The sequence below is a fragment of the Orbicella franksi genome, chromosome 13, assembly GCF_964199315.1.
Source record: "Orbicella franksi chromosome 13, jaOrbFran1.1, whole genome shotgun sequence".
Lineage (NCBI taxonomy): Eukaryota > Metazoa > Cnidaria > Anthozoa > Scleractinia > Merulinidae > Orbicella > Orbicella franksi.
In genome coordinates, this window is record NC_138157.1 from 20,655,477 (window position 1) to 20,678,137 (window position 22,661).

General features: G+C 44.0%; 2 protein-coding genes across 3 annotated transcripts in view; one reads left to right on the forward strand and one right to left on the reverse strand.

Annotated features, from left to right (window-relative positions):
* LOC145465995 (thiamine-triphosphatase-like) overlaps positions 1–22,661 on the reverse strand; it is a 295,791-nt gene that overhangs the window by 142,816 nt on the left and 130,314 nt on the right. The window lies entirely within an intron of this gene.
* Positions 6,019–22,661, forward strand: part of LOC145465986 (uncharacterized) — a 109,028-nt gene continuing 92,385 nt past the window's right edge. The window contains exons 1-5 of one of the 2 annotated variants that reach the window (XR_014041755.1): positions 6,019–6,084; positions 8,184–8,570; positions 9,091–9,303; positions 10,065–10,187; positions 10,684–11,887. Coding sequence is in view for 1 of the 2 variants with exons in the window: in XM_081449774.1 (XP_081305900.1) it covers positions 8,184–8,570; positions 9,091–9,303; positions 10,065–10,187; positions 10,684–10,977 (1,017 nt within the window). In the remaining variant the exon portion in view is untranslated. Of the gene's footprint in view, positions 6,085–8,183; positions 8,571–9,090; positions 9,304–10,064; positions 10,188–10,683; positions 12,159–22,661 lie in introns of those variants that run through there. The other variant, XM_081449774.1, reaches the window with a different exon arrangement.

Sequence of the window (22,661 nt, forward strand, 5' to 3'; positions counted from 1 at the left end):
GGCGCGCATGTTTTTCAAGGCTTCCAACCCCGGCGCCACGTCGCGGTTGTTGTAATAGCGCAGCCAGTCTGCGAAAGTTTGCATCTCCTTTTCTTTAAAGATTTTTTTGCACTCCGCCATTCTGATAGCTTGACGAGAAAACCGCCTTTCAAGCGCGAATACCATGTCGGGTAATCCGGCAGCTCGGGGAAATCTGGCTTGTCAGGGATGTCGAACCTATCATAAGGCATGTGGGATTTCAGATCGGCGCCGCAGTACGCTTTGACCCAATTTCATAGCTCGTGCCCGGCCTCAGATAGTTTATGAGGTCTACGAAGAGGAAGCCGCTGGTTTTCATGAACATCGTGGTGTGCGTCTTTTTCCCCACTTGTACCTTGGCTGTCGTGTCATCCACCAGCTCCTCGAAATGTTCTTTTATCAGGTTCATATCATAATGCCCAGAGTTGAAACCGAGAACGGGGACTTGGGCGCACCATTCTGCGATCGCCCTGCGGCCCTTTCCTGTTAAAAAAGGGCTGTCTCGGTATAAGCTCAGCTCTGACTCGCTGCGGATGTTTGCCCCGCGCCTCTCCAGCTCTTTCATGAACGTCTGGATTAGCTTTTTGGGGTTTCGTTCGCAGATATGCGTGGGCTCGCGTTCTAACGTGTCGCCGATGCTCACGGTGATTGCCACGCGGGTTGCTTCGTACGTGAGCGACGCTGTCACTTCGTTTCTCTGGCTTTTATCATGCCACGATTCAAAATCGTACAAGATCGCGTACGGATAGGTCCGCTTTTCTTGGTTTGGCAGGGCGTCGTGGGTTTTTTGTTCGTCGCACTCCCATTTCTCGATCACTCGGTAGCCGGCTTCTCTCAAGGCGTGGGCCCTTGCTGCCGTGGCGAGGAAGCGGTTTTCTCGCGTTTGGCCGTGATTGGTAATCTCTTTACGGGTGTTTGGACAACGGCAGGAAGAAGCCGTGCCAATGGCAGCCGTGGTATTAGAACACCGTCTTTGTTTTTGGGTCATAACCGTCAACTGGCGCTCCCTCAATCCACCGCTCGCCGCCGTGGCCGCATAACGCGTGGTGAATTTGCCGGCCCAGCTGCTTGCTTGCGCCCTCTAGCCAGCGGACCGATGACGTCGACGCTCGGGGTTTGCCGTAGAAAACTCGCTCATAAACGGTCTGCGGGGCTTCGACTCTCCTGTTAGGGCAATCTATAACTGTTTTCCCTTGGGCGCATGTTTGGCTGTGTCTCTGAAGATGGCAGGCTTGGGTGAAACGTGCTTGGCAATCCGCGCATGCATACAGCCTTGCTAGATTTTTGATGTGTTTGATCAAAAACGCGTGTCCATCATAAATTCCAATCGTCATAATTTTCTCCAGCTGGTCTAAAGGGTTTCTTTTTCTATGCCACAAAATTTCGCCGTTTTCCTGGCGCTCTGGCTCATAGACTCTGATAGCAAACCAAGCTTACAACCGTTTCCCTTGATTGAGGTTTGTCTGGACCTTATCCAATTCATCGAGAGAAGTTTTTGGGATGTTCTTTTGTTTCAAAAAACTCTGTGCTAGCTCTCTCGCCGTCTGTGTGCTCCGATCGGGGCGCGCTCCTTGATACATGGCAATGCAGCACCACAGGCACAAGTTGTCGTCAAAAGTGTCCAGCGCCACCATTTGGCGCCCGCGAGCAAGGTTGCGCAGCCAGTCTGGCAATGCGCCTGTGCCTAACATTAGCTGCCTGTCAAGCACGACCTTCACTTGGATGTTCAAAAACTTTACAAACACCCATTTGGTGTTCGGGTGCTCGATGTTGTCAGGGTTTAACCGTTCAGTTTCCTGTGCATTCAACCATCTTTCCGCTTCAGTAAAATTGTTCATCCAAGGCGAGCCCTTGCGCTATTTATAATAAACCATTTTCAAATCTGTTTCGGTGTTTACTATGACATATGCATAGATGTAACGAATATAAAAAGCCGAGTTGATGCGTTGCCTAAACTTTGCCGTAATAGAAAGCGTGTGGTTTTCGCCCAACCTCTTATCAAAGGTCCATCTGATAATATTCTGCCTTTCTTTTCGCGCAACGCTGCCGGGATTTGTCGAATCCTTCATCTACTACTTGGCGACCCAGATTTCTTAATATTTTAACAACTTCTTTCTCCAGGAGTATTTTTACCCATTTCAAACTATTTTTTACAGTCGAACCTCTCCTTATGGACACCTCGGTAAGCTACCACCTCTATGTACGAACAATTCGCTTGATCTCGGATAAATAGCGCAGAATTATTTCTGCGGGAACAAAGGTCCCGCCCAGCATTGGTGCCCGTTTTCAACTGGTTCGACTGTATATTTAAAATGGTTTAAAACTGCCGTTTCCTGTAGCATCGATGGGTTAAATTGCTCTACTAAAATGTAATGCATTTTCAGTCCTCGTGATATATATTGCACTTAATTCTCGAAGCAGTTAGAGATAATTATCGATCGTATATTGCTAAAGAATGTACAGTCAACTCTCTCTTCACGGACACCTCTATAAGACGGACACCTGGTGCTGGTCCCGGCCGTACCTCGGTCATTTTACTATAACCAAACTCTCTATAAGACGGACACCTCCATAAGACGGACAACGGACACTTGTGCATGTGACGTCCTGAATGTGACCGCAAATTATGATTTAGGGAAGAAAAATTCTTAAACTACCAAGTACGTGACTCTTTGTAACACCAGACGTTTCACTGACAGCTCTTATCTTGCCGGGAAATACATACCATACAAGTTAAAATTAAATCAGTCATTGTCCCATTCAAGGCCAAGATGTGGACTTTGAACCACCGGCTCCAACCTTCAAATCTACCGGGCAAATCTACTACAGAAAAGAAGCTCTTAGACTGGTTGACGACCTAAAGGAATTCGCTTCCACAACGCTGCAAGATGAAATCCTCATATCAAAATTAAGCAGCGTTAGTCAGCGCTTTGAGGATTTTAAACTGTCTACCTGAAACCATCCAAGATCATAGATTTCTTTTCTTCTTAAGGTAGCATCTCACCCCAAATGTAACCATTAAGGGAAAAAAAATATTTTACGATATAAAGATAGCTCTTACTCCTCTTTTTGTTTTTAAAAAAAAATTGAAAAACTGTTTCTACGGGAAGTTATGGACAAAATAATGTTTTCTTCACTAATTGCCTTTAATGGAATGTTGACAAGTCATTGTGACAGTCAACACATTATTATCATGTGAAGGTGAATTAATCAACATGACACGAGCGTGGGACAAAGAAAAATTCTGAGTCCCCGACAGGAATCGAACCCATGACCTCCCGAACACCGGGCGGGTGCTCTATCCACTGAGCTACGAGAACTCATGTTACACACCAGCCTTGTTTGGACACTCAATTTCGTCACGGCCAGACCACGCAACAATATTTTCGCGCTGTTGCCATGTCTTACAGAAAAAAGCGAAAGCGATTGAGCTGCCCTTTTGTACCAAAGGGATCGGTAAAAAGAAAACAAGGAAATTGTTTTGACAGGGATTGGGCTGACAAACTTCACGCTGGCGACAAAGCGTCCTGTTATAAGCAGCACGAAGTGTTCGAGGAAGGACAGGATTTGGAGGCGTAATCCTTCTGAGACCAGCTTTGGCAAATAACGTTATTATTTCCTCTGAATAATGCTCCTTCGAGTATAGACGTGTACAAGACAGATTTGAACGACGCACTACCAAACATAGTTTCGCTAGATACTGGTGCCTGTATTTATCCTAGTCTCTAGTACGAAAACGGGCATCCTCGCAAAGATTGTGAAAGACACTCAACAAGAAATAAATCCCGCACCGGAAGTTGTGCCTGGCAATTGTGTGACGGTAATTTTGTGGCTTTATTCGTCAGTACTGATCATATGGGCCAGAAAACAATTTGTATTGTTTCCTATCCAGCTTATTACCATTCTTACCCAGCTGCTCGCATCTCAGAAAGGATGACTTCCTTAGGATTTTCACTGGAGTCAGTGGTACTTGCTTTCTTCCCTGCTTGCGCGTTCGGCGTCGCGTCGTATTCTTTGTCGTGTTTGTCTCGTTTACCTTTGTCCCCTTTTTCGTTTGTTTAGGCATTGCTAACGTTGGTTTGGTCTATTCATAATACAATTTACCAGTCAGAGGAATCATGAAAACTCCGGAAACTGGGATGAAACACTTTCAATTTTACAGTAACAACTTACCTTCGGAGCGAGCGACCCAACAGTGATACCTGGTAGAGCTGATTTGTAGCGTATTTGACATCTTGTCTGGTCAACATTTGAGCGCTATTGTTATGAAGTAAGTTGAGCCTTTTGCTTGTAAAACGTAGGTAATTACTTTCACACCTTGTTGTTTTAATCTCATTCGACCGGAAGAACGTCTCTGAAACTGTTTTGCTCTTTTTCTCGAAACAATATTTTCAAGAAATTGGGCGCACGTTTTAAGTTCGCGTGCATTGAGTTTTCAACCGTTTTAGCTCAAATTTGGCGTGAATGTTTCTATATAATGTGGCTCAAAAACCATGTCGGCGTTTTTGGTTTTTCCTGTTCTTTCTAGAGTTGTACACAAATGAAGGAACAGGAGGAACATTATTTCGAACCTCGAAGTTTAAGCGAGCGTAAAAAACAAACGAGGCAAGATATCAAAATTCGCCGACACAGTTTTTGAGACAAAGGTGTTAAGAACTCGGCGCAATGTTTGTCTCTTCCTCTAGATCACTTCCGACTGGACAGGAACTGAATATTGCAAGCTATGTACTTTTGCAAAACGATCGCTATATTTTCAAGGAATTTATCTTTTTTCTTTCAATAAATATTGTAAGGTAGTTAACACGTTAACTATTGATTGTAATACGACAAGAAATTCAATTTTATAAATATGTTTTTGCTCCAGTTTGTAGGTTTTGTTCAAGTAAATAACTTAAAACAAACTTTAAACAGAAGCGTATTCACTGTGCACAGGTTCAGCATTATTATCTTAAAATTCATGGGGTCATGTTACGTCGACTCTCTACAAGACACCTCTCTAAGACGGACACCTCCCTAAGACGGACACCTCTCTAAGACAAACAGCTGAGGCCGGTGCCGATGGTGTCCGCCTTAGAGAGAGTTGACTGTATATCAATTTGAAGAGTTTTTCAAGTTCAGCCTCCTCAGGCAGGCGTCCTTAGAGTCCTTAAAATCTACTTTAGCGAAAGTTACGATTATTTTTTGTTTTGCTATTTTTCTGGGTTTTAAGAAGGCGCATTTTTCGTAGAACATTGCAAAATTGTACTAGAAGATTTCTGAACCATGACTCGAGGGTCACCTAAACGGATCTTATGTGGGCTTCAGTTTCTGGATCTTACTGGGGCGTTCAAATACAGTTATAAATACACATCAAACACTGAACCCTTTCAGTGTTACTGATAGTCATAGTGTATTAAACAGGCTATCATGCGCCATTTTGCATAGTATATTTAATGAGGTAGAAGTTCATCAGATGATTGAAAAAAGTTACCTCTGCCATTGTAAACTGAGCCGAATTATATCAGCAAACCTCTGAACTGCTACCCTCCATTAAAACAAGAAGATGCAAAACAGAACTAAACAGAAATACGAATTGGGAATTGTGTTTTTTTTTTTTTTAATTTAACACCAACATATTGGAAATGAGAAATAAATTAAGGTTAACATTTCCATCGGCTGATAGTTGCGACAAAAAGGGTCCCGGAGTCAACTAATCCAAGAACAAGTAATCAAAAAGAGAAACGGGGTTTTGATTCTAAGCCAGGCAGGCGCGTAGGAGGCGGGGGGGGGGGGGGGGTTCGAGGGGTTTGAAAGAACCCCCTTTGAAGGTCAATAATGGAGGACTTAAAACACAAACTGTTGATTGTCAGCTTTTAGCAAATAGTGGAGGAATGGAAAACAAACTTTGAGTGTTGTAGCGTTTAAATTACCCTACAAGAAAACGCTAAAAGCATCGGGAAAGTATTAATTCTTAGGAGAATGGGTACAAGTGAAATTCGAGAACCTTACATGAAGTATAGAGTTTAAAAGTGGCGTCTAAACAATCAGCCGAACGATCAGCTCCTATTTTAAGTTACTTTTCCAAAGGTAAGTGACTAATTGTTCAACTTTTATTCACTTTAGGCTAAAATTCGTAATGTTTGACGAAAAAAGCGTGTTTAGGTCTGTATACTGTTGTGTCATATTAAACATCGATCGTTTTACGTGGATAAAGACTTACACAATCGCAAGGATCAACAAGGACAGAGCCTCGCTAAACTAGCCGTAGTTACGTACTGAGAGGCCAAGTTATATGTATTCATAATTAAAGCAACTTAAGCCTTCGAAAAGGCCTTTGCATTGATATGTCAACCAGCCGGCAAAACTTAAGCTTAGGCCCGGGCCAAACGTCGAACTTGTCATGTGTCGATCGATTCAGCGAATAAGGTTCCTGAGAAGTTCGATCGTACTAAAAATACCTGTTATTTTACACTCCATCGAGTTTGAAATATTGACGTGCACAATGCTGAAAATAACATTTCCGGGCCTCTAGATTTCAAAATTTTCTGGGGGAACATGCCCCCAGACCCCCCTAGAGGCTCGCGCCTTCGGCGCTCGTATTTAATAACCCCCCTTAATAAATATTCCTGTCAATACGAACACCCCTTCCAAAAACCTCAGCTACGGGCCTGCCAGGAGAGGCAACGACATAAATAAAAGAGTTCGAAATGTCCAATTGTAAAAGATTGCAGTGAAAATGCGACTGAGTTCGAAATAAAGAGGAGATCCAAAAAACAGAACTCGATTTAGCAGGTTCCGACTATAGCTATTATTACCCGCTGGGTTCAGTGCTGGTGTTTACAATAGTCTCAGTAAAGCTGTGTTTATGTTGTGATAATTTCTTGTTCTACTAATAATAAAGAAAATGAAACGAAAATGGTACGCCGGCATGTGCTGATGCATGCGTTTTGATTGTCTTTCATTTTTCTCTGTAAAATAAATTATGAAAGAATTTTTGGCATTTCACTGCTGCGATAAAATGAATCTTGGTTGATATCGCATGATTTCTAATCTAAAACATTTCACCTTTGTGACCTCTGGTCTGCTCTTGATCACCAAATATTCAACTGCAAACGGGAGTGAAACAGGGAGAAAAAGAATTGGGAGGAGTGTGACAACAGGGCAGTGGTGGCATTGGCAAAATCTTTTTTGTTGTACTTTTCCATGAAATTGAGTCAAAACTCTTGAATTAGTGGCGGCCGGGATGGTCAAAAGAAGAGATCTGTGTCTATCCGTCCAATTATTAACTGTTTAAGTTTGCTACATGCATTCTCAAGTCACGGACACGTTTAGCCCGCGTAGCTGGCGGGATTCGCGTGAGAGTGGGTTCAGCATAGGGCTTGCCACAAATTCCTCGGCAACTTTTTAGCAACCGTTCGTATTTCGAGCAACTTTTTTTGTTCCAGCATGTTTTTGCATTCTCAGCAATTTCTAGTTTTCTAGATATCGGAGCAGCTTTTGTTGCTTTAATTGGCCATGCTTCCACATTTCCATATTTTCCAATGTTTCAGTAGACGATTTGTGAATTTCTTTACTTTAAAAAAAATTTAAATTTTTTTAAAGAATTTGATATTGATGCGTAGAATTTAATCATACGTATTGTGAACAAATTTTTTTAACGACGCTGGTTACGATGCAAAATTGCACAAAAATGCTTAGAAATGTTACTTTTGTTGTACAGATTGCATAATTTTGCATCAGACCAAGTAAAAGAAGAGAGAGAAAAAAAAAGGTTTTGCTTTTTTTGGCAACTTTTGAGCAACTTTTTGAGAAATTTCGGGCAACTTTTTGGGAAGTCTCGAGCAACATGTGGCAAGCGCTAGTTTTGCATGCCGACAAAGTAAAACAAAAGCATACACACGCGAAGCAGTCCCGCCAGACACATTGATTTACATTGGAAGGTCCGATCCAGAAAGGTGCACAACCGAAACGTTTTGATTGATTGATTCCTAAGTCCGAATTAAACAACTGCACATTGTATTTTGTGCACGGTCAAGCACAAGAATGGCAAACAAAAACATAAAACAAACAAGTTCTATAATTATAAACTGTATGGTGCGTTATACAAGTAGCCTATTTGGTTTGGATAGATACAACTTTTGTAATCTGAATATGTTCGTACAAGTTCACATTTTCTTTAATCTCAGATGGAAGGTGACAGTCCAGCTCAACTTCCAGTTGCCCAAACAACTCAAGCCCAAGCTCCTCCTGGTCAGCCAGTGATATCTCAACAACAAGTCCTTCCCGGACAACCAATCATGTACCAAATGCAGCCCGGCCAACAACAACCGGTTTTTGTTCAGGCTCCTGCCGGTCAGCCAGCCACTACAGCAGATGGGCAGCCTATTCAGTATTATTATGTCCCCGTGAGGCAACCAATGCAACCGGGTCAACAGGGACAGCCAGTACAACCGGTACAACCGGTTTACGTTCAACAAGTACAACCTCAACAACAGGCTGGACAGGGTCTGGGTCTCACTATTGACACAGATTTTCTCAAGAGCCCTCTGTGCTACATTAAAATAGCAGAATTTGTGAGTATCGTATTTCCCTCTACTTTCGAGCAGAGAAAATAAGAAGACAAGCACGGAAATTCGTAACTTCAAGGACTCCTCGCATAATCCAACTTGACTAGAGAACTTGCGGGCGAGAAGACGGTTAACTAGAAAACTAGGTTAACTTTGATGATTGGTTATTTTTGTGTCTTGTGATTTGAACAACAGCAGCCTCATTTTTGCGTGCCGTTTCGAATTTATTTAAAAAATGACTTTCTCCGCAGCTCAAATTTAACATATTTTATAAACTCACTTGCATTATCATAGCTAAGATGGATGGGCTCGCTTATGTACAGTGTACGTAAGAGATACCAAAAGCAGTACCTCCGATCCCATGCCGTTTCCCTCATCTTCTTTCTTTACCTCTCCCCCATCTTGAAACCTCTACGATCGCGGTATGAGCAGAGCAGCAAACTCGTCTTTAGCCAATTTGCCAACTCAGTGAAAATGTCTGCAGTCATTTCTTTCAAGTCATATGTTGAAATATCCGGTTTTGCAGGTTGTGCTGCTCGGCGCATGGGCAAGTATCCTCAAGTACTTTGATAGTCTAGAAGACTTTTCAAACACAATAGCGGTTGATGATGAAAAAGCTAGCTTCTTGAAAGGCATCACAATTTTCTGTTGGGTCATGGTCATCCTCTACTTGATAATGTATACGTTGAGCTTCCCTAAGATTTGCAATTGCAAACGACCGTCCCTGTTCACTTTAGCGGTAAGTCCAAAAAAAAAAAAAATGTGCGAACAATTTCTAAATTTTAGATACTGATATTCGTCAGGGTTAACACACCTCCCTTTCGTTTCTGACCCATTCACCCGTCAGTAATTGACAACCTCATTCCCAGGGTTTCTCATGTAGGGCGGAAAGATGACAGACCATGGGTACGAGGTTGACTAATTGATTGTAGCCGATCGGTGAATTTACACTACGAGTTATTTTCTAATAGTGGTGTAAATCCATAATTACTCGAGCTTTCGTAGGATTATTCATTTACTATATGACTGAGAAAATTACTAATTATTTGAAATTGAATTGTTTTAATTTTTATGCATATAGTAATGATAAGTATTATTTTGTCGTAGAAAAGAATTTTTTCAGGATCTAACTGAACTTCTGCTGTGAGTGGAGCTTCGTCACTAAATTTTTATGACGATTGTATCTTTTTCTTAATTATTATTATGCACGCGCAAGTGTTAATTTGCACGGTAGTGCAAATTCAAATTATCGATAAATTTATCCGTTCTATGGCAACCACAATGAAGCTATTTTCTCGGTGAGAATAATGAAAGGTACTCTCTCTTGGTCATATGCAAGTTGCACTTGTCTTGCACTTCGAGGAATACGCGGGGAACCACAAAAAAGGGGGACTAAGGGGCGAAGAATACCCGTTAATCCCGTTAACCACTAATCACTAATTTTGTTTGTTGTTGTTTTGTTTTTTTGTATTTCACAGTCTTTTTTTGCTTTGTTTGCAGACACTGCTTATCCAATTCGTTTTGTCCGTTTTATTGGGCGCTTGCTGTGGAATCATGACATTTAATCCTATCGACTATGGAGGGGCGTACGAGCCCAACATGTTAGCCTATCGGATTGGGCTGGTAAGTAGAATTCAATTGTACTGTTATAATGGCCTGTTCAGTTGCAAATTGTAACTTTGCCTGTTCAGCATTGGTTAAGAAGCCACGGGACGGCCTCTCCTATATTGTCTTTCAAAAAAAAAAAATCAGGTTTATTTATTTAATGTAAAGAGTCTGATCCATTTATTTATTTATTTATTTATTTCACATATTTATTTATTAAACGTAATTTATTTATTTAACATAAATAGCCGACTGCGTATTCTTTCCAGTTTTCAGCAGGAAATTCCTCAAAGACAGTTCACCTAACTGGGTTGCTATTCTTCTATCCAAGTACTCTTTTTGGACAAAAATGCATGGAAATTAATCAAAGCCTTCGTCCCATGGCCCAACTAATTCCCTTACCCTGTACCACCTGTCGGAACAATCACTCTTTTCTTTGATTAAGAGAAATACTTTCTTGATGACAGCTATTCAGAGTTTTAAAAATGTCCGTTCATTCTTGGTGTTTTGACAGGGGTTCGGTCACTTTTCCTGGATAATTTTCATTGTGGACGTCTACCTTCTTTACAAGTTGTACAGACAGCAAAGGGTAGAGGAGGTTTGTCATCCACAGCAAGCAGGCCAGCCAGGTGTCGTCCGACAGCCCGCTGTGGTTTTTCTCCCACAAGGCGCGACACAGCTAGTCTACCAACCGCCTACACATCCGGGACAGCAGCCAGTTCAATATCCGGGACAACAGCCTCTCCTGATGGGAATGCCTCCGCCGGCTTACACTCAACAGCTTCCACAAGGAGAGACCCAGAAATAAAATATAACATTGCCTGCTGCCGAATTATGCGAAATCCGCCATATGCGATGAAATCTAGCTCTATTGTAACTTAAAAGCGTCCAGTATATAGAAACAATGCTGTAAAAGAGAACTTAATTTTCAGCTTTTAGCATTTTTACAACCCGCATCATACAAGTCAGCAACAGGTAGTCACTTTAAAGCACAATGGCTGCTATACCATAACAAATATTGTCATTACATATTGTCATTACATATACATGCCAATGCTGCACAAATGTTTGTCAATGGTGGAACATTTGACGTTTGTAAGCAGAATAGCTCAGCTGCCTTACAAATCGGAACAATACGTGAAGAGAAGTCTTGGTAAATATTATGTATTACATCAGCGTGATTAGTTATATGAAGTTTTTTTTGCATTCAGATCCGCAAGTGGTCAGTATATAGAGTTTTGCTTTAATTAAACAAAAAGAAAGCAGGCTACAAACACTGATTAGCATCCGATGGAACCTGTAGAAAGAAACTTGAGATGCGGCTCTATTGCGCCAAGGGGACGTCTCGTCTCTCATAGCACAGTTTAACTTTGAATGAATGATTAATATTCTTAGCGTAGCTTTTGTAGAAATCATCAATTTTATCAGGAGCCATAATCGGGGACGGAGACCGTTAACGCGCGCCATTTCTAGTATTGGGGCTGTCCCTCTGATATGGGACAATTTTTTTATTTTTTTAGAACAAATTGCGCCATCCCGTGCGGCACACGCGCGTACATGCTGCGAGGATTTTTGCGGATGTAGCGCGGGGAAATGGCGTCCGAAATTCCCGAAATGTTTGATGCTTTTGGCCCACAAATCAATACTTTCATGTCTGTTGGAATTTCGCTTCAGTGTTTACGTCGTAAGCTGCTCCAGTTTGAGTGAAGTAAGACAGTGTCAAATTTAGTTATGTGCCGCTTTATATCACTAACCAAGTTGTTTTCCGCAGCTTCTTTTACAAGGGATCCACATTACTCCACTCTAAGTTTCACACATGTTGAAGATTAACAGTTTCTCCAAAACACAGCAAAACACTAGTTGGAAATATTTGGATATAGCAGCGTTTCAGGACTTCAAAGTTTCCCTCCTCTTGCCACAGGCTTGCGAGGATTTTAACAGAGTCTATCTCGACCGTAGAGTAAAAAAAAAAAAAAAAAAAAAAAAAAATTGCAAGTTTGCGTTTCGTCTGAATTGTAAGCAACGCTTGATGTTTTATCAGGGCCCAAGAAGCGACAATAAAGTTTAAGTCTGTAGATGCTGCTCAGTTTTGTTTTGTAAAAATCCAATAAATTGACTTGTCGATGAAGAACGATGAATAAGAGCACCCGCCGATGCGTGTTTTGTACAGTCAGTAAAACATGACAAATTGGACTTCCCCACTTTCGAGTGAAAACGTACCTCGAACTCATGTATCTCTAGTTTTTCAATATTTTTAAGGTTGATAAATGTTTGAGAACATATTAAAAGCTTAGCTGAAAATATGTGAATACAGCAGAAATATAGTAAATGGTTTGAACCCAGGAGTATCAATAGTTCGTATAGTGTGATCGTCCGGGTGAGGGTAGTTCTGAAAAGAACTGTTGTTGGTGACTGACGTTTCGACAACCTGAGCGAAAGTCATCTTCTGAGCCAAGTGAATAGTTTTGTCAGTCGATGATGTTGTAAGTCTGGTTCGTTGAACATGAGTGGTCAGTTTAATCATGATGGTATTGGCTGAAAGACTCGTGTAAAATTTGTCATCAGTCGTTGGCGGGTTTCGATCCATCTATTGTTAGTCAAATTGGTCGGCTTTCTTTCACCTTTCTTTAATCAACTCGAATAGTCACGGTACCCGAATAAAGATTTCGATTTTGTTGGTTGGAAACTCCTTGCCTATTTTATTTTCGCAGTGTAAACTTTCACTATGTTAAAGCAACACTCATGATGTTAGTAGCCTTTTGGCGTTGGTGAAAATTGTTGCAGCATCTCGGCACAAAAGACAACGAAAGAAATCTTTGTCAAGATTTGTTGACAGTTGAAAACACCGGTTCGGACTTGAAAGTGCATGCGCTGCACTATGCAAATGAGCTACTTGTACGCGTCAGACTTTCCTTTCAAAAACTTTTGCAAACTCGCCAAACAAACAGAAACAATAAGAAACTATCAAAACAGGGTTTGGTTATGACTAAGCATTGTTTGGGAAACTCACAAATTAACTCGATACCAGAGTAAAGAGTTGTCTTACATAACTTTTCTTTATAAAACAAGCGCGAAAGCTTACGCGTACAACTAGCGCGAGCATCCATTCACAGTGCGAAATCGAAGTAATTTTTTCGACCTTGAAAAACTCACCTTTTCCATTAGCTCAGAACATAAAACTACATATAAGAGCCCTGGTTCTTATTCCCTACCTTATTCCCTGCCATCGTTGTGAAAAATCTGCAAGAGAATCTCGCAACTCTCACCATTTGATCACGCAACGTGACAACATCCACGCGAGAGCTCCCGACATGTGTCGGCGCGGATATATGACGTCAGGATGGCGCAATTTGTTCTAAAAATAGAAAAATTTTCCCATATCATAGGTGCGCTCGGATCCCAAGACTTACGGTCTCCGTCCCCGATTATGGCTCCTGATCTAGCCCAAACATCTGATCTCTTCCCGTTTAAAAAGTTTTTGGTTTTGTCAAGCAGATCGCAATGAATAAAATATGTCGTTGGAGGTGTAAGCCGTTTTATGTATGTCGCATTTTTTTAAATTTCGCCCATTACCAAGCAACTGGGCTAAATCACGGTCAACGGTAATTTGTTTTCCTCCAAAATTTTTGATTACAAGCTGGCCAACAGGGTAATTTGTTTCTGTTTCTAATTTGGTATATTTATATTTTTTGAACAGGTTGTCTATTTCTTTTGCCAAGCTCTCTAAAGTGTAATGCCCTGGTGGGAGTCTATCAACTGATAAACCTTCAGTGTTATCTGGGTTATCCAAGGCCGCGCTCCCTTCTTTTTCAAGAGTATGCCAGCTATTGTACAAACTGCAAGAGAGGAGTCTGATGAAATGTACCTTCGGTAGCGGCTCCTCAAAGTACACAGTTTCCCCGTTGTTTTGCGCGACAATCGTAAGCACAACCATTTTATATTGTACAAATATAACATATTCAAAATGGTTGCGTTCAAGGACTTTGACAGATAGGCGCAAACGCCAGATACGAAAGCCAAAGAAGCCGCGGCCCAACAAAGCGCGTGGGCAGCATTCACAAAACAGTTCCCGAATGCTGATAAAGCCTAATTCGTTGCACAAATCAATGTTGATGAAAAGCGGAATGTGTCAGCAGAAATCTTCTTCAATGCAGGAAAAGGTTCCCTTCAAAGCGTGTTCGGTTCAGACAGACGCTTTTGGAGTCAGAAAATGAAAGCCGCTCTTGGGCTGACAGACGTGGCGGGCTTTCCCTATCAATTGCCGCTAATTAAAACCAAAAAAGCGCTGTCAATTCCAGCCGTAGATTTTGCAAAAGCGGCCGAAGCCTTAAGAAAATCTTCAGTGGCCAGATAAACATCTACGTGACGCCCGACAGCTACTTCGTAACAAAATTCCGCGACATTTTCAAAAAAGCCTAGCTCAAACACACTGATGAGACAGAATCGAAAAATTGGCTGGGCGGCGCTAAAATGAAATATTGGCCTCAGCAACTCAACTTCGCTGTTTTCTGCGCGACACAAGCTTGTGGAATATCTCGCGAAATCTTTGACAGCGGAATGTCTCTGCCGCCCCAAATAAGAGCCTTTTACCAATTCCACGTGTATTTCACGGTCAGGCGAATTCTGTATCAGATAGGCGGCATTCACAGAAAAAACGCTCTGCCCGGCGACCTGACATTCAACCAATTCGATAATCCTTATGACAAGGCCGCATACGACAGAATCTGCGATGAGTTTGGAATAGACCCCTCGAGTGACTTCCGTTTTAAACGTGAAATGAACCACGGCCTGGGGGTCGTGTACCTTTACATGTATGACATAGACAAGGAAGGGAAGGTAGAATGGGCTCATTTTCCCGAGTACCACACTTTCGGCCCCAAACACATCGGCTACATCGAGCCAGACAATATTACTTCCACCCAGCATGACTGGTTCGCCCCAAACACAGCCGCCGATTTGACGCAGGCGGGCCTTTCGCGCATCAATCAGTCAATCGAAGCCTTTGTTTACTACGTCTTGGGTGCGCAAGTCATCGTGCGCAGCAGTGTTCTTGGAGAAGGAGGTCGAGCGAAAGAAGCCTAGAGCGAGTTTCTGGTTTTGATGGAAGACGCGATCAGACAGCCACACCAGGCACAGAGCGGGCAAAGATACCAGCTGGCGGTGGATCAAGCGAAGGTCAGACTCAACCTGGCGGTGTGCCCTGGCGCGTGGCTAATGCCCGCTAAAATGAACATCAACACAGAAAGCACGGTTGGTTACAACAATAAGCTGAAACAGGCAGTTGCTGGAATGAAACTGTGGGTGAACAATGCCGTGAATCCAGGGACAAAAAAATTTTAAAAGCTTTTTGAAGTAACGCTGGATTATTTCCATTTTCGTTGTCGGGTGTATCGAGGCATTCAAAACATGAATATGATCGAATAGGGTATCAACAGTGCTGTCCCGGGTGGGCAGCCAGGCGGGCGGTTGGACATAAGCAGCCAGCTCGGCCGTCTCATGTTGCCCCGCTGTTGGCACGTCATCGTCCTCATCCTCATCGTCCTCATCATCATCGGGCCAGACGGGGGCTTTGTACCAGATGGTTTCATCGTAATCGCCTTCGCCATCGTCCTTCTTGGGTGGATAATAAGTATCATCGTCTCAGGGGTCATATTCGCCATCTTCTGCCATGTTTAGTGTAGGAGCAGCTTTTTTAATTAGAGGCCCGTCACTTTTTGATATATCTTTCGAATAAAAAGACCACCGTGGCACGAACCAGCAGCCAGGTGTGCTCGGCGAGATAGCTGACCACTTTCCCCGCTGTTTTGAAAAGGAAGTTCACAGTCGAGCCAATCAGCTTGGCCAACATGGAACCAAGCTGCGCGCCTATATCTTGAAGACCTTAATTTCCCAAAGCTTTGCCAGTGGCTTTCAAAGCTTTAGTAACCCAACTGACGACAGCCCCGATTGTGACTCCCGCGGCGAGAAGAACAGCCGTCACTCTCACACCATATTTTTGAAGATCTCTTTGATTCTTTCCGAGAGAGGCCGCGCCCTTTCTCTTTCCTCAGCTTGAGTTTGCAAACGCGCGAGCTCCTCGTTTATTTCTGCCACTCTTTCTTCTGCCGCTTCTTTGTCGACGGGCGAGGAGCCTTCAGCTTGGATGATATCATGGCGTTGCTGTTTTTAACGCTGCAGCTCGCTTTCTCGCTCTTTCAAGTCATTCAAAGGTTTTGTGCTGTTCAGCCTTTCCTACAAGACATTTGTTTCTCTTTCTTTTGCAGCGATTCTTGCTCTTTCTCTGGCAACCTTTGCTTGGGTTTTTTCTTTACTTTTTACTTTTTCTTCAAGCGCGGCCACTTCTTTTTTTACCTTGTCATAATCGTTTTGACAATTTCTTAAAACCGATCCAACTTGTTAATTTCTGATTGCATTTCAATAGTGGTGCCATGTTCGTCATGAATGTTGTCACACTGTGCTTGAGCTCTCTCTAGTTTTTTGTCTAAGTTCTTGTCTCTCTTGTTCTTTTTCGCGCTTTTCTGCAGCGAGGTCTTCGTCTGCTTTTAATTGTTTTTGCGATTCTATCAAGCTTTGGTGTGCTTCCCGGATGGTTGCACGATCTTCAGCAATGATTTCTTCAGACCTTTCCCCCAGAGCTGTTGATAATTTGTCTGTGAAACGCTTTAGAAACCCTGATTCGTCCCTCTTGAAAATTTTGGTCTCACCCTTCTTTGGGCCCAAAACAACAATCTCAGTATTATTACCTTTTTTGCTGAAACTAATTGGGACTAATTTTCCGAAGTCTACCCTATAGAACCGTTTTTTGATGAAATCTCTGGCCTTTTGAAGCCTTGATAGTTTTTCTTCTGGAACCAAACAGTCGCCCAACAAGGGGGTTTCTTCATAAGAAGTGTCAGGCAGCCCGGTCTTTTCGTGTCGCCTCGTTTGCATTTCCGTTTCTTCGCCACTTTGCAATTGGCCAGGCTGGTAGGGGGTGGACGCCGCGCCAGGGGCATAGGGCTGCGTTTTATTATTGACTTCTGTTTCGTCATCATCCTGGTCAAGCCGATGGTCAAAGACAGGATCCTCGTTACCAAAATCGCCGCCTTCTGCCATTGCAATATTTCAATTATGTTTTTTAAATTAGAAAATAAACCCGGTTTATTATACCTTCTTCGAAGAAGAAATGTCCGTGCCAGAGACCCTGCGCCAAACGCACAAGGAAAACACCTTGTGGGCCATGAAGGCCCCGCGCGGCCTCGAAAGCAAAGACATGTGGGCAGACGCCAGCGGCTTCTTTGTGCAAGACCAAAATAAAACCGAACACATGTCCCTGCAAAAGTTTTACACCGACAGTAAGTTTGGGCTGCTCATTGATTTGCGTTCTATGGCAGACCGCAAAATGCACGGCAGCGGCACGCACCTTCTGAACACAACGGACGGCGTCCAGCTGGAAATCGAACGTACCACCACAGGCTCGGGCAACGTGAACTGCCATGTGTTCGTGATCTCTGACTCCTGGTTTAACATCATGGACAGACAACTAGAATCTGTGCAGTATTGAATATGGACCCCGGCAATATTCCGTTCAACGCGCTCATCGTGGGGCCGACCAACTCGGGTAAGACGCAGTTCCTCGTGAACCAGCTTTGTGGTCCTTTCTGCGGCAAATTCGGTTACTTTGCGCTCATCTGCCCGAAATTCGCTCACAACAGGACCCTTTACCGCTTCGCTGAGAGATACCCGCGGTTGTTTGTCATCATCTGCGAGCAGCACCAGGTTGAACTTTGGTTGAAAGCGATAAGTACTTTCTTCGAAGACACCAACATTCTCATAGTCCTTGATGACTGTGCAGCCTCGAAAGACGTGAAAGGGCGGACCTGGGAGCTGGTCAAGATCGCCTTTTCCGCTCGCCACGCCGGCATCAGCATGTGGGTGCTGACCCAGCAGCTCTCCAGCATCGCGAAGCCTTTCCGAGAACATGTGGCGACGGTCGTGCTGTTTTACAAGCCGTCAGCCGGCGAGCTTTCCCAAGACGCCTTCAAGCAGCTGATTGCAAGGCTGAAAGAGCGAAAGTTCTCCCACCTGGTGTTCTCTCTTCACCACCCTTTCGCAATTGAAATGAAAGAATAAAATTACAATATATACGATGGCTGAAGGAAAACATCCGGTAACGGCTGAAGTCATGAGCCTTCTGGAAGCTGAGCCTGACTTGAAGAGTAATTCGCTGACCGACTCTTTGAGTCTGCCAGGGCCTGACATTCCAGCCCTCCGTGAAGAGCTTGCAATTCTGGTTTCTACAGGCAATTGAAAGCAAAAGAGGCCATCGGCGTGCAGCTGACACAAGAGCAGGTTAAGCGCTTACTACAAAAGGTACGAGACTTATGCGGGCACCAAGACCACTGAAACCTTTGCTGATAGCTTTCTCTTGTTGTACACCAGGGCGGTTGAGACGTTTGTGCCGATTAAAGACGTTGAAGCTCTGCAGAATGATCTCAAAAAAGATTACATCATCACCAAAGAGTTGTCCACCCTTGTCGGAAGTCTTGCGTTGAGATGTGGGCGGTTGCTCATGGTAGCCAACACGGCACTCATCACAACGAAACATATCGATTTCAGTGCGGCTGAGCAATCCTCAGCAACTGCTGAACAATTGGTCAGCATTGCTGACTAATTTCTCAATTAAATATTTTTGTTTAGTAAATATACGCAATGTCGGATTCTACAGACACGCAACCTGCGGCTGACTCTTCGGGTCAATTGTCTGCGGCCTCGCCCGACTCTGCAAAAATTCCAACCACGATACCGGCAAAAAACCCAAACCGAGTGGTTGCTGGCAAGGTTGTCGCTGAGAGAACAAGACTGGCTCGAGAGGCGCAGAAATAAAGCCGCATCTGAAGCTGCGGTCATAATCGCAAATAACAAGGAAAAAAAATGACACACAAACGGCCGTTCCCGAGAGCGAAGACACGAACACCACATGAAACGTTCTCACCACCACACAATGGCTGAGTGTCATCAGCATTTTCGTTTCAATGATCGGGCTCTATTACAAACGTGAAGAGATAAAAAGAGTTTTCAGCGCTTCCACAAGTGGAAGCAGCACCAATCCACCGGCTGCGACCTCTCCTTTTATGCAAGCAAGTGTTGACAGACCTTCGGCTGCTGACTCGCAGAGTCGGTTGAGGCTGTAGCTAAAGCAACCAATTCAAAGGAAAGGCCTCCACCCTATGGATTTAAAAATCAATTAAACTTTCCTCTGCGACTTATACAGATATGTCTGAAAACAAGGTAGTGGAAACGATCATGGATGCGGCCGCTCTTACCGGCTTAGTCGCCGGCATCAGCTGGATTGCGAAAAAGGTGGTGAAAGAGACCTTCACCGTTGACCCTAGCGACAGCGCCATGAACTATGCAAAGCTGTCCTGGCAGGCAGTATCGCGTTAAAACAATACCTGGAAGACAAAAAGATCCTTCCGACCTCTGTTTAGAAAAAAGATATGCATGTTTTTAACGATGGCTAGCATTGTGATGATGGTCGGAGGTGCTATTCTTAAAGCCGCTGCTTTCATTGCTTTCACTCACTAAATACTTGTCCGGCGACAGCGGAAATGCGGCATTGGATGAAAAAAAGCGGCATGACAAAACTTTTGAGGCTCATCAGGCCGCTATGGCCAAATACACGCGTGACCGCACGAACCTTCTTGATTGGATTCAAACCAACAGAGAAATCAAAGAACAAGCGAATCAGAACTTCACGAACACCGATTACGCATTCAAACTCTATAACCAAACCCACCCAGACAAGCAAATCACGCCACCCAAAGAGCCTCAATTCGCTGACTTTTATCAACCCAGTGAGCTGCAGAAACAAGACGAGCTGGTTTTTGTGGGCGGCAACGCACTCGCGCTCGCCTGTGCCGCTTTTCGTTTTCTTTAAACTTTCGCGGATATAAAATAATGGACACCAAGCTCGCCAAAGTCTACTACAACCCCAAAGGCTACTGGAAAGACATCGCTACCATCCAAAAATTGGCGGACGCCGCGAAAGTCCCTGAAGGAACCGCCAAGCAGTGGCTCATCAAACAAGCTCTCTGGCAGATCTATCTCCCCGCGTCGCGCTACATTCCTCGCCCCAAATTCGACGTATCGGCGCCTAACGCGGTCCACCAGGCGGACCTTCTTTCTCTGTCTCATAACAAGCTTCCTCTTGGCCGCAAAGTTTACAAATACGCGCCGGCCGTTGTCGACGTCGTCAGCCGTTACAAAGAAGTTGAGCCTCTGACCTCCAAAGACTCTGCTGAGGTTGCGAAAGCTTTTCAGTCGATTTACAAGCGCAGCCCATTGACATGGCCTCAGCTGCTGCAGGTGGGCCGTGGGCGCGAGTTCATGGGAGGCGTGACCAAAGAAATGGAAAACCACAAAAAAGCTATTCGTCGCGGGCGCCCACAAATTAACGGAGACCAAGCTATTGTGGAGCGTTTCAACCGCACGCTCGCCGAGCGCTTGTTTGAGCATCAGTATGCTGTAGAACTAGTCTTGCCTGCGGGCCAGCGGTCGACCGCGTGGGTTAAAAGGCTCAACATAGTAGCACTTCGCGCAGAGCGCAATCATCCGGCTGCCTTCGCATTCGAGTTTGAACAGCCCAGGCGTGCGCCCGCTCCACTTGTCCTACGCCAGCTACTCGTGCTTTTTTGCCTCAAATTCTGCGCGCACTGACCTTGGCGAACGACGCCCTCAAGCCGCTCAGCAGAGATGGCGATATAATTGCTGTCCGTGTCCATCTGAATCAGCTCGAAGTCACGGCGGTCGAGGTACCGATCCAAGAAGTCGTAATAGAACTCTAGCACCCTCAGCTTGGCCAGCTGATACACCGCGATGCCTATATGGAAAGGACGAGTGATCGTGATGCGCGCCTTCCTGCTTTCCAGCTCATAGGCTTGCCCGACCTCTTCCACATCGCGGAATTACGCGCTTTGCAGCGCTCTGTCCACTACCTTCTCATCTTTTGTGTACACCACTCATGTCTGCCGCTCTAGCGCTTTGACGAGCTTGCCGTACGCGCTGTTACCGAGCAGCTTGAATACCTCGGTCAGCAGAGCCTTGCTCTTGTCCACATCTCCAGTGCGGCGGGCTTCTGTAACCTGCTCCACGAACCAGGTGAAGATCTTCGTCGCCTCATAGTCGATCGTGCGGTGCACGGCTGTAATCACCGCGCCATGGGCAACATACCAGCGCAAGAGTTGCGCATATAGCAGCAGCTTTTGTGCTGACAACGCTCCCACCAGCTTTTTTCCGTCGCCTCTTTTTCTGCCGGTGCGGACCATGTAAACGTTCTTGTGTTGCGGCACTGCTTCGTCGCGAATCTGTTTGGTGAAGAAGATGGGCGGCATTTCTTCAAACTTCATCCACAGCTTTTTGGGGATTTCAATGTCCACTTCCGCGAATCCTGCTGGGATTTGTCGAATCCTTCATCTACTACTTGGCGACCTAGATTTCTTAATATTTTATCAACCTCTTTCTCCAGGAGTATTTTTAACCATTTCAAACTATTTTTACAGTCGAACCTCTCCTTACGGACACCTCGGTAAGCTACCACCTCTGTGTACGAACAATTCGCTTGATCTCGGATAAATAGCGCAGAATTATTTCTGCGGGAACAAAGGTCCCGCCCAGCATTGGTGCCCGTTTTAAACTGGTTCGCCTGTATATTTAAAATGGTTTAAAACTGCCCTTTCCTGTAGCATCGATGGGTTAAATTACTCTATTAAAATGTAGTGCATTTTCAGTCCTCATGATATATATTGCACTTAATTCTCGAAGCAGTTAGAGATAATTATCGATCGTATATTGCAAAAGAATGTACAGTCAACTCTCTCTTCACGGACACCTCTATAAGACGGACACCTGGTGCTGGTCCCGGCCGTACCTCGGTCATTTTACTATAACCAAACTCTCTATAAGACGGACACCTCCATAAGACGGACAACGGACACTTTGAAATCGTTAACGGACACTTGTGCATGTGACGTCCTGAATGTGACCGCAAATTATGATTTAGGAAAGAAAAATTCTTAAATTACCAAGTACGTGACTCTTTGTAACACCAGACGTTTAACTGACAGCTCTTATCTTGTCGGGGAAACACATACCATACAAGTTAAAATTAAATCAGTCATTGTCCCATTCAAGGCCAAGATGTGGACTTTGAACCACCGGCTCCAACCTTCAAATCTACCGGGCAAATCTACTACAGAAAAGAAGCTCTTAGACTGGTTGACGACCTAAAGGAATTCGCTTCCACAACGCTGCAAGATGAAATCCTCATATCAAAATTAAGCAGCGTTAGTCAGCGCTTTGAGGATTTTAAACTGTCTACCTGAAACAATCCACGATCATAGATTTCTTTTCTTCTTAAGGTAGCATCCCACCCCAAATGTAACCATTAAGGGAAAAAAAATATTTTACGATAGAAAGATAGCTCTTACTCCTCTCTTTGTTTTTTAAAAAAAA